The 15,878-nt window shown below is 40.2% G+C and overlaps 1 protein-coding gene and 1 long non-coding RNA gene across 2 annotated transcripts in view; both read left to right on the forward strand.

The window, feature by feature from the left end:
• Positions 1–15,878, forward strand: part of LOC141949269 (uncharacterized) — a 191,895-nt gene that overhangs the window by 65,991 nt on the left and 110,026 nt on the right. The gene's annotated exons all lie outside the window — the stretch shown is intronic.
• DCX (doublecortin) overlaps positions 1–15,878 on the forward strand; it is a 76,918-nt gene that overhangs the window by 42,752 nt on the left and 18,288 nt on the right. Inside the window, exon 4 of the mRNA XM_074882791.1 lies at positions 15,141–15,243. Within this exon, the coding sequence (XP_074738892.1) occupies positions 15,141–15,243 (103 nt within the window). The remainder of the gene's footprint in view (positions 1–15,140; positions 15,244–15,878) is intronic.

The raw sequence follows: 15,878 nt of genomic DNA on the forward strand, positions 1-15,878 counted from the left end.
CAGGGAGCTCTGCGTTGGAGAGCTGCCCACTGTTCTCCCAGTAATACGTGGCTCCTGAGCAGCACGATCCTGTGCTCGGCAAGAGCCCTGTACAAAACACACTGTGTGTGCCAAAGCAGTGATTTCCCTGGTCAGAACTCAACTGAATAAATGACTTAATGCAACTAGAGGTGACTGGATCTGCAGAACCAGATCTGGTAACTAGGAAAAATGGACAGCATAAGAGAATTTCATACTTGCCTAGGTATTACAAAAAAGTGAAAAGCTGTTGCAGAGAAAAATATATCATTTGTTATCAAAGTCTAATTTTCTTCTAGGCAGCCAGAGCTAGTTGTTTCTTTTATTCAAGAAAGCTGCCTTGGAACAAAAACAATACAGTGGTGTGGATTATGTATTTTCTTGATTTCTCCTGAGGAAAGAAACAAAATATTTAGTCTGGACTATGAAGGAAAAACAGTGTCAAGTTTTTAATATTATTTTGGCATGTTTGAGTTCAAGACAGCACAGCAAAAGCCAGGCTCGTGATCTTCACAGCAGCAGAAAGGATCCCTTTATCACCAAAAAAGCTTGTTAAATCGTTCTAGTGTGCAAGTATCATGCTAGATTTGATGTTCCAAAAATTGACTGCACCAGCATGCTAATTGTCAGGATATGATTTTAAAAATTTTTTTTAAAGGATGCTCATGTGTTGCCTTATTTGGTCACAGACGCTTTACTGCCTCTTGGTACAAAGGAAAAAATAAGGGAAAGAAAAAGGGCAGTTGGTTTAGTACAGTGACATTTTGGTGAACTCCAGCACCACATTCCCTATGGAAATATATATATCCTGGACTGAACAGTATTTCTTCAGAGGCACCAATGAAAATATAGCACTGGCCTTGTTACAATTACCTCTCTCCACTTACTCCTGCTATTCCATGCTTCAGAGATGCTGTGTTTCTGTAGTTCTTATTGAACCCAACTGGAATTGCAGACATTCAATGTTTCTTAAAAAAGCTCAGCCCACACTGTCTGCACTAGACGTTTATTAGTGCTGGAACAAATTGAAAGCATACCACTGTGGGTATAGAGAAGGTCTCCACAGGAGAGGCTAATATTGCTGGATTACCTGTCAAAAATGATCTGAGATGAGAGGGGAAGGGAGCAAAGGGAAACTATAAAACATTTGAGGGGGGAAAAATATAAATGCAAAGTTTTAGAAGTGCTGTCAGTGTAATCAGGGAGTAAAGTCAGTAAAGTAAAATCAGTAAAGATGCTTTGTATAATTCTTTTGACTTCAGTAGATTTGTACCAAGAGGCTTGTATGCCGATACATTTTTGGCCCTTTTGTTTACATTTTTTTCATAACTGCATGTTCAGTCTTTATGCAGTGTCTACATATGAGTTTATGTAGGAGCAGCATTTCCATCATGAACAGACAACAAGCCTTGTTTCTTTCTTGGCATCCACAACAAAATTAAAAAAAACCCAAACCCACAACAACAAAACAAATAAACAAAACACCTGCATCTTTTAACTGATATTAAGGTATCAGCTTTGCTGAACCTAACAAAGGGTTATTTAATATCCTTTTTTCTTAACTGTAGTTGTAAAGTTACTGATCTCCACTGTCATGAGGACTCAGAATTGGTGCTTTGACCCAGGGTTGTTGGGTGCATAAGTCAGATCAGAAGCTGACTCAAAATCTTCAAGGAACAAGAAATACTTCTTTTCTGCAGAGGTGAGGAAGGGTTGGGGGAGGAAAGAATCTACGATATCTACCCCTGTAAAGGTGAAGACTACCGCAGGGTGCTATCTGTGCTTATTATTATCTCACACCAGAGTGCCATTGAGAAAGAATAGCCCAGTCCAGTTCCTGTTAGCAGCAGCGGCAGCAGAGGGAAGCCCTGCGTGGGCAGATGCCAGGCTCGTGATCTTCACAGCAGCAGAAAGGATCCCTTTATCACCAAAATGACAGTCAATCTAGAGGGGTGAGGGCTGGGGAAGGGATGGAGAGTGAAGACTAGGTGAAGAGCTGATGAACTCATGCAGCAATGGAGAAAGGAGGAAAAAAACCAGATGTGTTATTTCTGTGGTTCAGATAAGTAAAGCATACTCAATTATCCCCGAGACAGCGCAGAAAGGGAGTGTAAATGTGTACAACCATCTGCAGCTGGCTGATGTGTGAGCTCATATAGTCACCTCTGCACATGTAGAAGTGGAATTTGCTATTTCTTAGAGACTGGGAAAGAAACAGATACAGTTATGCCTGTAAGTCTCTGGCTGTCTCATGTTTCTCTCATCACATATCTCTTGGGGGAATCTCATAGCAATTAGTTTCTAATTACTTCAGTAGTCTACAACTCATTTTATGAGAAATGCCATCCAAATATAATGGCTCTTGCATGTTTCACAGAAGCAGAAATTAATTGCATCATAATTTTTAAAACTCCTCCTCTTTCTGTTCCCCCTTCTTCCATCACATAATACTTTATATTTAAAAAAGAAGGGTAAAGTATTAAAAAGGAATGTTTGGGGTTTTTTTTAATCGGGTACTCTTCTGCCGCTGCTCAATGGCAAAGGTTCACCCTAATTAATAAATAATATTTATTATAATGATATAATTTGAATGATACTCCCCAAAACTAGTGTGGACCCTTTAATACTTCTCCCAGGTGCTATTTCGTTGGGGCAAGAAGGCTTTAACCTTCTGCCTTTTGGAATCCCCCTAGTAAATCAACTGCATCTTGGGATCATCTCCAAATGAAATTTGCTTGCTACACAGCAGCAAGGAGACGTGATAGGATTATAAAACAGGACTATTTTTCACTGCAGAAATGCTTGAACTCACTCCAGACAATTATGCAGCCTGCCATTTTACACATCGTCTATTTCAGTATTCCTGCATCAATTATTCCATTAACATTACTGCATACTAAGCTAGAACTTGTCATTGGTCCTGTAGACATGGAAGGGACAGGATATTTTTCAAATTAAAAAAAAAGAAAAAAAGGCATTTTCATGTGAGAGGCTTTGGAACATTAATTTCAGCACCCTCGCTGCATGTTCTGTACAAAGTATTTTTATTTCACAGCCTGCTTAACATTGTTAATTTGTACCCTAATATGGTTTAGCTCAGGACATAATGCTGAATTTTCCGTTACTCTGTTAGCTGTCAGATGAATTGAAAAGACCTGCTAATTAGAAAAAAATTAATAGCTTTATTCAAAGATTAACAGAAATTAGGTTGAAAACAAAATTGTTCTGATAGGGAGGGCATGTGCATTTGCTGTAAATTCAGGAAATCTCCCAAAACACAAAGAACATGTTCAGAATTATAATTAAGGAAGAAATTTTAACTCCCTGAAAGAACAGCTTGATGGCAATTGTTACTTTCGTTTAAATTTAATGTAGCATCTGTTACAATTTAATTTTTAAGGGACACCATTTTTAATTACCATTAATCTCCAGAATTAACAGTGCAGTAAAGATCCTTGCAAGCATTGAAATTTAACTAGTCAAAATGCCTTTAGAGTCTTTACAGAATATTTTAGCACTAGAGCAACAGCTTTGATGCTATGAGTGGGGTGAAATGCAAAGCCAGTGTTAATAAGATACAGAAACAGTTGCATCTTCTTATCTTCTCCAAGAATTAGGCTGACTTGGATCCATAGGCTGCAAATGAAGTTACGCTGTTGGAGGACAGGACAGTTTGTTCGTTGTCAGGTTTGGACATGCATATTAGGAAGGATGACTTGAAGGCTGAATACTTCATACTTGCGTCTTTTTGCCATTAAGGTTGATAGCATGAAGTAAAAATGTTAGCTTTTTGACATCTCCTTTGATGAGAAAGTGTTTTGGATTTTGCAGATGTTGAAGAAAGTGGATGGGGACCTGTACAAAATATAAGCTCAATGAAACATCCAAGAATTAGTTAATAGAAGAAGTATCTTTAGATATGATAAAAATAGCACAGATGTTTGAAAGTCGCTGTAGTTGGAGACCTAGACCCTGAATAAAACCAGTGCAGACTGAGATATAAATATGTGCATAAGCTGAATTGACAGAATAGTCTTCTCTGGTCAGAAAAGGCTTTTAATTACAACTGAGTGAGAGTGCATCTTCCCCAGGAAAAATTGTGGTAATACATTGCCATAATCCTAATTAACATATGTTGTCTACCACAAATGCCAAGGAAGACAAGGTTATCCATAGTGAAGTGTGTAGTGTAGTGCTGTGCTAGGGTAGACATGGTCAGTTCGAAATGTGCTGCCTTCAAAGTCAGCGCTGATGCCTGACTTAAACTGCAGTGTCCTCAAGCTCTCCTGATGTACTGATAATAACGGCAAGTCTGACACTGATTTTTCCCTAGCACTTGTTTTAGAAGGAAGTTATTGATGTCAGCTGGACTCAGAACAATGTCAAATAACTACATTTCTTAAAGAGAGGCTGCCAGAGTGAGTAGAACGCATCCACTTGTTACATGGAAACCAAATCTGTTCATATTTAATATAATTTCATTTGTCACTCTGGCTGATTATTGAAGACAGAATTTCCTCTCTTATGTCTCTTTATACTACATCACAAAGAGGCTGTAGGAACAAATCCTGCTATTTCGTACAGCTGTGTAATCCTCTTCATTTTGCCAGAACTTTATTCTGCCCAAAAGCACTGTGCAGGCATGCTGCCCTCTGCTTCCATAGCTACAGGCTGGGCAGTAGTTAGGCAGAATGGGTGGGTTGCAAGATGGTGGACTTATCCCTGGAAAATGGAAATGCATGAATAAATCAGTTTTGTCCCCCTGTGAGGGTTCATCTTTGGCCACTGCCAGTGCTGTACTGGGCTGAAGTCCATAACCATACCCAGGTGGGTGAAAGTACAAAGGGAGCTTTTTGGTAGCTGGCCAATGTACTGTCCTTTGAAATGTTTGGGCTGAGAATTAAGTTCTTGATGCATCCGACCATGAAATAATTAAGTGGAGGAAGTATTTTTACATAATGCTGACTGATAAGAGAAAAGGAGGAGCAGGAGCCAGGAACACTTATAAGACATTGAGGAGGGAAGGACTCTCCCAGGGCACCCTTCTAGTGGTAAGGAAAGCAGAGATGTCATCTTAGTCTTTTAAGAAGACAACACACACTGCACGTGGGGATGAGAGCAGTTCTCACAGCTGTCGTTTTACTTCCTCCTTTCCCCACCATCTTTCCTAGCCAAAAGTCAGCAGACAGAGGGGTGGCTATGGGGACACTGGTTTTGACCTTCTCATACACCAGGTAGGTGCTCTGGCGTGGAGTATAGAGATCTTCCTTGGGGAGAAGCAGGGACCAGCTGTGAGACAAAGTCAGGGTGTGGCTATTGGTCTCCTCCAGCCCTTTAGAGCTTTCCTACAAGCAGTAAATGCTTGGTGTAGCTTTTCACCCTTCTGGGCCTGTTGGTCATCTCACAAAGATAAACAAGAGCTTTTCTCTTTTATGAAGATATGTACAATAGGATCAGCAACAGCTATAGATTTTAGGAGCTTGTTGCTGGAAATCCCATTAACTGGAAATTCCAGGCCATTGGTTCTTCAGCCTGACCTTGAGTAGGTTGATAGGCTCCCTGTGCCCCTGCTTTCAAGACTCCCATTTCAAGTAGTGTTGCTTGACCTTGGTCGTATAGTTATGCTACTTCCAAAGTCTCTGATGCTCTTTTGTAGTCCAGAACTACTGGTTCCTCTCAAGAGTGATGAGGGGGACGATTAGGATGAGTGGTTTGACAGTTCTCTGAATTCTGAAGTGCTACCTGTTTGTGGGCAATTTGTGCTGGGTATCTTTCATAGTTTTAATCTGTCACCTAGAACTTCTGGTTTTATGGTTTTCTGACTGCAGAAAGGATAATCTTTTATATATTGGTGTTGATGGCTGTGCTCCTTATGCCCCAAACTGCACAGCACATTTATCCTCAGCCTAACACCCTCATGAATGCAAGACAAGCCTTTCTTCTGGGTAAAAAGAATCAACAGCCTGAATATCTGTTTCATAGTCCCTTCCATATGTATAGGGAATGGGGATAACAACTAACCTTTCTTCCAGAGGCTAATTGGATTTCACACAGTTTGGAAGCACCACTAATTCACGAGATACATTAAATTCAGCTTTAACATTTCTACTGGGTAGCTTGGCTATTGACCTTCCTCTCCCTTGCTTTTTATTCTATTCTATTTCAAACTTACCCATTTCCAATAGTTAAATAAACAATGCTGCAGCCTTTTTGAAAGCAGCGTTTCTTCATGCATGAAGTCTTAGAAGCTGCTGTGCACATATATGCATGAATATTTCTTATTCCACTTAAATAAGCATCAAAAATGCTTATTACAGAAATAATGCATATTGGTCAGAAGCCGGTGTCCCTACTCTGGTTTAGTCGCATTATAACAAAATAGTCCAAGTAGACATAAAGCACTCATAATCAACCTACTGTACTTATACAGGCAGATTAAGAGGATCTGCATTTTTCATCAATAAAAAGGTGCAAAAATTCCCTCTTTCATCAAAGAACAGCCTCGATCATCTGACTGGCACAGAATTTTCTCTTCTGAAGGTGAGAAAGGAAGAAAAAATCTCTACAGAAGAGTGGAATTTGATTGTGTCAATCAAACTATGTAGGCTTAAATGTAAGCCATGGCTGTCCATGAATACAATAGAAACCCGAGATCTCTGAATAATGTTTTAAAGAATGGAAATCTCACTGCATGTTTCTATTGAGAGGCCAAATTATGGTCCCTGAAAGCTAGATGGTAGACATAATTTTTCCTACCCTTCATGATGGCTCACCGCAAACACAGTAGTGAGGGGACAGCATGACCCTGGTCTTGCCAGGTTTCCACGTGTATGTTTGGTGGCATAGGAGAACAGAGATGGAACAGCAGATGAGAGTTCTCTTCCCTTACTGATGGGTACCTCAGAGAGGGGCTCCCCAAAGTGTAATTGCACATACTTCCATGGCACGGGTTGGGCATGCAGGAGCACTCCTGATCCATTTTTGAAAGTCAACATCCGTGCTTTTTCTGCTCATCTTTCTATTGCTTATCCATTTTAAGCAGTATTTTTTCATAAAAGTTATTCTCTTTCTGTGAATGCAAATGTGGAATCTATTGAGTGGGTGTGTGCATACTTTAGAGAAATAATTGAATCCAAACATCTTCTTTTTAAATGCAGGAAACCAGAATCTAATAAAATGTAAATCAATTCAGTGTCTGCTTTGGGCTTGTAGTCTTCAGACTGTTAAAAAAAAAATGTATTAAGTGCTGTGCATTCCAATATCAACATCTTTATTTTCCATCATATCCTCTTAACCCCTTAAGTCTTCTGAAATCTTTTTCTTTCTGGACATGTGGTGAAGAGCTTGTCAGAGGAGAGAAAGCAGTTCATTTAAAGTCCACTCTGTATGTTCATTAATTCCCAATATCGACTCTAGTGCACGACCTTACTGAGTTTTCCTGTGGACAAGTCTGTATGTGTTTAGTTTCTGTACTGTGCTTAATTGACTGGAAATACACAACTTATTAATTGTAAAGCAGTTGCCTTTGTGATTTAGGACTTTGGTTTCCCAGCCCTGAAATAAATGTACCACTGCCAATTTGACTTGGTGTACAGGTACTGGAGTATAAATAAGTCCATCAGACTTCTGGTTTGACTTAAACCAGAGTTTAAACAGTTTTTAGTTACATTCTCATCTCCGTTAACTCTCAGTGCCTGTCTAGCTGCTAGTCTGACTTCCTTAGCTTCATCTAGCATCTAGTGCTGAAAGAGAAAGGACATGAGCAGGCGTTCATTGTCTTTAGCTAATAGATGGTCGGATGTGTTCAATTTTATAGCATTTATCAAAGCAACTTAGAAAATAAGAGTATGTCTTGATTCAGTTCTGCTCTTGATAAGCTTTATGTGTGTGTGGCATGCAAATTGTCTTCTGTGGTCTTTTTGACCTTAAAGGAAGTTGTTTCAGAGGACAATTTTTCCCCTGTTCTGAACTCTGGAAGCCTGCATGCTGAAGAAGTATGATGATCTGAAGAAAGCAAATAGACATCTGTTTTCTTTGAGCATAACTGTTAGATCTGCAGAAACTTAGGGAACAGTTTGAAGCTACCTATGTTCTGGTATCACTTTCTGTTCTGATGTCTAAATTCTTAAAGAGAAGGGATATTACAGAGAGAACAGTTAACAAAGTCATTGTGACTAAGGGAGAGAGGAGCAGAGGAAGAAGCCTTGCACTGCCCTCATGTATCCTAAGACTTGCACAGAGTCAAGCAGTTGGTTAAAGATGACAGTCCCCAAAATGGAAGATGTTCAGCTCCCAGATTGAACCTGTGGTGGTGTTATTCCAAATCTCCTTTGCCAGATCTCTGCTGGCCATTTAGGCAGAGGTCTTTCCTCATTTCATGACATAAGGAAGAGATGGAAAATCTGGAAGCAGGACTATGCACATAAATCACTGTTCTGAATAATCACTAGCTACAGTGTCTGATCGTTTATCATTCAGCTTCACCTGGCTCCATCAGCTAAAAATAGGAACCTCTGATAAAGACATTTCTCAGAAAGGTGAAAAAGCCAGTTCATTTAACCCTCCTCATGATGTATTCCTCTTCAGAGACATGCTTTGTCATCTTCTTGGCAAACAGTGATGGCCAATCCAGGCTACCGGAGACCTCCTGCTAAAGTGGCAGCTGCAAGAGCTGCAGAGCTCAATCCAGCAGTGAAAGCAATGGAAATGTGGCTGGAGCCTGCTACTGCTGTGACGATGTTCATGTGTCGTTGTAGAGAGTGACAGTGAGGGCAGCCCATCAGCCACGCAGACACAGCGAACTCTGTCGTTGTGCAGGTTATGAAAGGGAACAAAAGGAGCTAGTTAATCATAACACCCTGTTAAAGCACAGGGGGTTCTGCTCTGGTAGGTGATTCAGACTAAGGCTTAAGTCTTCAGGCTTCTGGTTTCTAATTCTTTTTATTTATTTTATTAATGAATTACAATTTTTAACTACTGCTGCTGCTGCCTCCTGGAGGATGGTAGAAATAGCCAGTTATTCACAGCTGTGCAGGCATATATCCTGCATATTTACTGCTCCTTTTCCAGGTGAATTCAGAATATCTGTAGCATCACAGGTATTTCAGCAAACTGTGAGCTCACATCCAGAGAGATGCTTGAGGCAAGCTCCATTTCGTCAAAATCCTGAAAAATGCTTAGTTCTACAACTACTGTATTAAAATGAACAAGAAAGCTCAGCATCTCTCAGAAGGCCATATCTTCCCTTTCTGCAATTAAAATTGCTGCAGCAGACACTAATGGACTGTCACTGCAGAAATCCCATCTTGGAAATCCTAGTCGTGTTGTCCTCTCAGGGGTAGTTTTTCTAATATAAGCAGAGAAGGATTTCATTCAATAAGAAAAGAAAACACGCTTAATGAAAACCTAAGGAATTGCAAACAGTTTTGTACTCCCTAAAATCTCCGTTAATCTCTACCAACTTCTATTTCTTCCATAATATAAAGTTTTTTTAAAAATCAAACCTTGACACAAAGAAAAATGTTACCATCAAATCTATTAGAAATAATTACTTCGTAACAAATTTGTGCCTTATCAACTGGAGTGTGAAGATTTAATTTCCTTCGTTGGAATTGCTTAAGCTACAGGAATTGGAGAGAAAACATTTCATGCAGTATGATCCTTTTTAAGTCAATATTGTCTTTTTAATCCTGAATTTCAAATTAAATATTATCCTTCTTTAAACAAAGGCATGCACATATATCTTGGAAATCAATTCTGTTTATCCTGTCTACTGTAATTATATAAACAAGCTTAATTTTTGTTATAAATAAAAAAGCTTGTAGACTTAAAAATGGTAAAAGACAAGATCTTACTAATGTAATGGTTTCTGGTGTCATTGCTAAGGGTGCATGATAACAGTCACCAACAAAATCACCATTTTCAGATAGCTGCAGAGGTCCTTGCACTAGCAGGCTACTATCAGTTTTTGTCTTGTGCTTTAATAAATTTATAGCTAAGAGCAAAATGCAGCATTTAAAAACAATGATTTTCAGGTTATCAGCTGGGGTAAATTTTTGTTGATGTGACCTTTCTTTCAGGCTTTTCATGGTATACCAGACTAATTATTGGCTGTAATTAGAATAGTAGTTTAGAGTAAGTTAAGCAGAACATATACTTTCAGACTGCTTGGGTGGAGACTTGTAATTTTTTTTTTTTTTTTTTTACTGAGAACACATGATAAAAAAGACTTTTGAAGAATGAAGATAAGAAGACTTATAAGGTTGTTCTGGGGTCACTAAAAAGCTCTAAAGCAATTAATGCAGAGTAGAGGCTTGGCCTTCCCTTCATGAAGAACCCTGAAATGTTCCATACTGGCTAATAAGATCTTGAACCAGCTATCCCAACCCAGCAGTCCATGGTCCTGCTTCCCAGCTTGTGTCCTCTTTAGCTTCATGTCCTTCAGGGATGAGCATATCTAGGGCTTTGTCCTGGTGGTTTTCTGTTTTCTATGCACCACTTGGGCAAGCTGGCTCTGGTGTTGTAAGATGCAGCATATAAGTTGCATGTTTTCACAAAGTTTATTCCAGCAGCATTATGTAGACAGCAATACATATGGGGCATGTTTCAGGGACATACAGTAATGATCAAGGATTTAAGTTTAATAAACAAAAGGTAAATAGAAAATACCACACACATGGTGAACATAAGCAACATAGCTAAAACTGCATAATATGTGACACCTGTTATTTTCTGAATTTTGCAATGTTTTGCACTATTTAATGAGAGTGGGGTTGGTTTTTGGCTGACTTTTCTATCATGTTGTGATGAGTTCTTAACAGTGGAAGTTATAGCAGGAAACAAAAGGGAACAAATAAAGCAAATACAGAAGTTATGTTTCCTGAATATTAGGAGCTCAACAAGTAGATGATCTAATTTCTTTACCAGCCTACAGTACTCATCTAGCCAGCTGTTCAAAATTATAAAATACCCATAATAACCTACTATCTGAGAGAACAAGGATGCAGCAAAGTGAATTGTAAGTATCTCTGCTTGACGTGTAATCAGGTTTCTATCCTTGTGCATGCTGGTAGTTTTCCATTGCATTTGGACACATAATCTGGAGGCTTTCTTGGTTGCTTGGACTGTATTTTTGCGTGTGGTGGCTGTGGGGAGTTCAAGGACAAAATATACACTTTGATTTATGATCTGGAGACAATAAAAGCACCTGTGGGTTCTTTCTGATTTCATCTAAAAGGCTGGGAAATTTTTGAACCCTTATGTTGTGATCTAGCTTTACACTACGTTTAACTGTGCAGTGGTTTCTATACTGAAAGGGTGAGCTAAGCAACCTATAAGTCCTTTCCATGGAATAGGTATAGTACATAGCATTCAAATGGGAATTTGTGTATTGAGCCAAACCCAATTATTTGCAAATGAATCAGTGCCACTTATCCTCAGGGGGAGGACTGTAATACCAAGTGCTGGTTTGAAATGTCATCTTTTCTGTGGGAGAATTCTCTATAGGTAACATGTTAACTATTTTCAACCTAATTTTAGGCAAACAGAAATTGGAATTCATTGAACTTTGGAAAGAAAATTCAACCTTTGATCAAAGCCACAACAGATTTCAGCTTGCTCCATTTTGAAAGTCATGCCAATCTGAAAAGCAAGCTTTTCACTAATGTTTGGCATCTTAACCAGAGCTGGCATTCTTAGGCAGTGCTTTAATTATGCATTATATTAACGAGTGTGAAATACTGAGCCTTATTAAGATAGCAAAAATCCTTCTTTATAGTTGATTTATTAGAGCTTGAAATTAACTTTTCACAGTCCAACTTAAAGAGATCAGTAGATATGGAAATTCAGCTCTGTCTACAGTAAGTTTCCCCACAGTTCTCTTCAGTGCTCTCTCCAGTCCCTTGCAATGCATCTACCTCTGTAAAGATCCCAGATGCCCAGACTGGGCATCAGCTATCAGCCTGATACCTCCATTATAAATGCCACTGCCAGTGGTCACTTGGAATGGTCTCCTGAAAAAATGGAAGTTTAAAAAAAACATGTTTACCCTGGGCTCACCTGGGTGCTTGGATGTGTGGCTGATGGGCTGCACCAGGCTGGCTGACACTGGAGATGTTCCACTCTGGTGTGTTTGCAGATGAACATTTTTTCTCCTCCTGACACAGTACTTAGTATGTGGTTGGGATGCCAGGAGCTTGGGCTGAAGTTCTAGACAAAGTTAATTGGATAGAGGTACTTTGTTGTCCCTCCAGCCCTTGGAGGCAAGTGCTGTGCTGAACACTTGCCTCTTGAATAGCTACACAAAGGCTTTGAAGTTGGGCCTTCCAACATTTTTTCAGTAGTATTTTTCTCCTCTTCAAAATAACTGCTACTTTCTACTTCATGTGAGTTTTCAAAGCATTTTCTGAAGATGGAAGAGCATCATCTTTCTTTGCCTCAGTAGAGCACCTTTCAGCTTATCAGGAGCCTGAATAAAAGGGAATTTTCTATAGGGTGTTTATGGATCTCTCCAAAGAGCAATGATGTGCACATTTTCCACTAGTTGTTGTACTGAGATGGTTCAGATTAACTTTAGGTACGTGGAGATAACACAATAGCATTATCATGACTTACTGTGTGATCACCACTGGTTCCGGTGGAGTTACCATTGGCATATCATCTTGCTGTTGTTGTGTAATCACATCAATTATTTCACTGGTAACTGTGTAAATTACCACAACTGTAACTGTGTAAAGATCTGAGTGGCTAATTTTTCACACCACAGCACCTAGAAAAGTGGATGCTGAACAGTCACCAGCAATACTGTCCTGGCTGGTACAAAAGATGCACAGCAGCACTCTCAGCTTTGCTGGTCCACGCCCTGCACAAGTGGTAGAGGAGAAGGCCAGTGGTACTAAGTTCTCCTACCCCTAAGTTCCTGCAGGTGCAAAGGTATTATCTGCTTGAAGTGCTAATGATGTTAAGTGGAGACACCTTCTGTAGGAACGTGTTGCTTTTCAGCTCTTTTTGATATTCTCACTAAAATGAGCAAAGCCATAAAAGTCCTCAGCAGACATGTGGAGTCTGCTGGACTTGGTGTCTTACTGATTTCCCCACCAATGTGGGATCTGGACAGGCAAGGTCTAATGAGACTGCAGCCAGTCTTTTTTCAGTCAGAGCAAAACCTGTGTATTCTTTCATTTGTCAATATTTAATGCCAGATGGCAGAAGGCAGGAATGAGAGGCTGTACCTCCTGCAGCATGCTCCAGGTGAAAATAAGCTGCAGCAGAGCCAGGCTGATTACATTAGAAAGGCAGCACAGAACAAGAGGTATTAACATGTCCCTGAATATCTTCATGGGCTTCAGTTCTTGTTATGATGGCAACATTGGACAGGATGTGGTGGCCCATTTCCTTGCAATAGCATGCAAATATGAAGTAGATGTCTGTAGCCAGGAGGCCTAGAGATTACCCATTCCATGTACTTGAACACTCCCTTTCCTAATGTCACATGAGCAATCTGAGTCCTATTTCAAACAAACCAAAATACAATAATGCCTTCAAGTATATTATATTGCAGAAAAAGAGTAGGAGCCAACCATGAGCATCACTGTTGCCCCAGGTCACTCAGATATCTCTAGGAAGTTTGTAATGTCCCACACTATGAGAAAAAATTAAATAAGACACTCTAGCTGTATAGAGAGCTGAGTTGTCCACCAGTCAGTGAGATTATATTTCTCAACCAGCTGGGACGACAGTGGCAGATTGTAATTTCATCCTATACTTCATCTCCCAGCTAATTACAGAGAAGTAGGAGAACAGAAGACAAAGACGCAAGCCTGATGTGCCCTTGTGTCCCAATAGTCAGCGCATCCTTTGAATAAGATTTATTGCTAGGATGTGCTTTTCAAAGTCTTTAGAACTTCCTCCATTTTCCTTGTTCCTGTACCTAATCAGGTATTTTGCTTGGTTTTTTGTGATGAATATTGCTTGTTCGCATCTTGATTTTAAATCTGTGGATTTAAATGATGCTTGGGTGGGAAGGGCGTCCAATGATACTTTGGGCATCTCCCTCAATAGCGCAGAGAAACCTTTTGGCTTTAAAACCTGTCATCAAGATTGCCTGCTCAGGAGGAATCACATTTCTGCACCTGTGCTGTGCCCAGCAGCTCTTTGCCTTCTTAGAGAGAGGCCACCTGCATTCAGCTCTGGGGTCCCCAACATCAGAAGGACGCAGACCTGCTCAAGTGGGTCCAGAGAAGGCCACGAAGATGATCAGGGGTCTGGAGCACCTCCCCTGTGAGGACAGGCTGAGAGAGTTGGGGGTGTTCAGCCTGGAGAAGAGAAGGCTCTGGGGAGACCTTACAGTGGCCTTCCATTACTTAAAGGTGGCCTACAAGAAAGACTTTTTACAAGGTCATGTAGTGATAGGACAAGGAGTAATGGCTTTAAACTGAAAGAGGGGAGATGTAGATTTAGATTAGATGTAAGGAAGAAATTCTTTCCTGTGAGGGTGGTGAGGCACTGGCACAGGTTGCCCAGAGAAGCTGTGGCTGCCCCCTCCCTGGCAGTGTTCAAGGCCAGGTTGGACGGGGCTTTGAGCAACCTGGTCTAGTGGAAGGTGTCCCTGCCCATGGCAGGGGGTTGGAACTAGATGATCTTTAAGGTGCCTTCCTAAACCATTCTATGATCCTATGATTGTAGGATTAGTGATTCTTTGACTTTTTAGGCTCTGTTGATACTAAGATACTCATCAGCCTGGGCAGTGGTGCCACAGCCTTGCCTACCAGTGTGGCATGAAGGGGCACCCCTGCTTCTTATTCTAGAAGTAGCTCAGAATGTCTGTGTCATTCATTAGGGTGACTAATGTATTCTGTCAGCTCCTGAACGGATTGGAAATGCCATACCTCACAGAATTTGCAAGGTAGTTGGGATTTTTTTTCTCCTTTTTTAATTACACTTTTACGCTTGACTTGCCCAGAGAAAGTTGTGTGTTGTGCGCAAGGTTTACGGAAAGTAGGACTGAATTAGTACGGGACAGGGGGAACAGCAGAGAGACAGCTCCCTCCTGTTTAAATTAAAACTAAGCTGCATCAGAATGTTGCCAATTAAAAATAAAATGAATTACTTTGCTCTCTCTGTAGGTGACCTGTCTCCATGATTTCTTTGGAGACGATGATGTGTTTATCGCCTGTGGTCCAGAAAAATTCCGCTACGCACAGGATGACTTTTCTCTGGATGAAAGCGGTAACATCAAACACACACTGCTCTGCAGTCTGTGTTTTTATTTGATTTCCATTGCTTGTATCAGATAATAATGCTGCATATTTTTGTTCTGTTTTTTAAGACCTTGTACATGGAATTTAACATCCTTTTGTGATACTTGTACAGTCAGAGGATATTATAATTGGGCAAATACTGACTGAGGTAGCCCAAGTCAGAATAGAGGGGACTCCTACACCATTTGACATTTACTTCAAAATCTGATAGTGTATATCCTTTCAATTTTGTCCAGCTGCAGTCAGATGGATACATTTTTCTTGAAAACTAAACAGCAGAAGGACTCTCGGTCTTACGTACACAGGTGAATATTAAAAAATGGGAACAAACACAGTTAAAAGAAAAATCACTCCCTCCACTGCTTTCTGCTACTGATTCAAAAAGCTGGGCAATAATTCCCTTTTTAGGAGGGGGAGTAGGACAGCACCATTTTATTTGTCCCTGTTTCAGTTGCAAGAACAGATCTGTAATAACGTGAGTCTCTATGATCAATTAAGTCATGAAATCTTTGATTTCACAGAATATACGGAGCTTGCTTGTCAGAGTTACCACCTACCCCACCTGGCAACCATACACACCAACAGCATAGGCTGTCTGCTGAT

Source organism: Strix uralensis, chromosome 13 (genome assembly GCF_047716275.1).
Source record: "Strix uralensis isolate ZFMK-TIS-50842 chromosome 13, bStrUra1, whole genome shotgun sequence".
NCBI lineage: Eukaryota > Metazoa > Chordata > Aves > Strigiformes > Strigidae > Strix > Strix uralensis.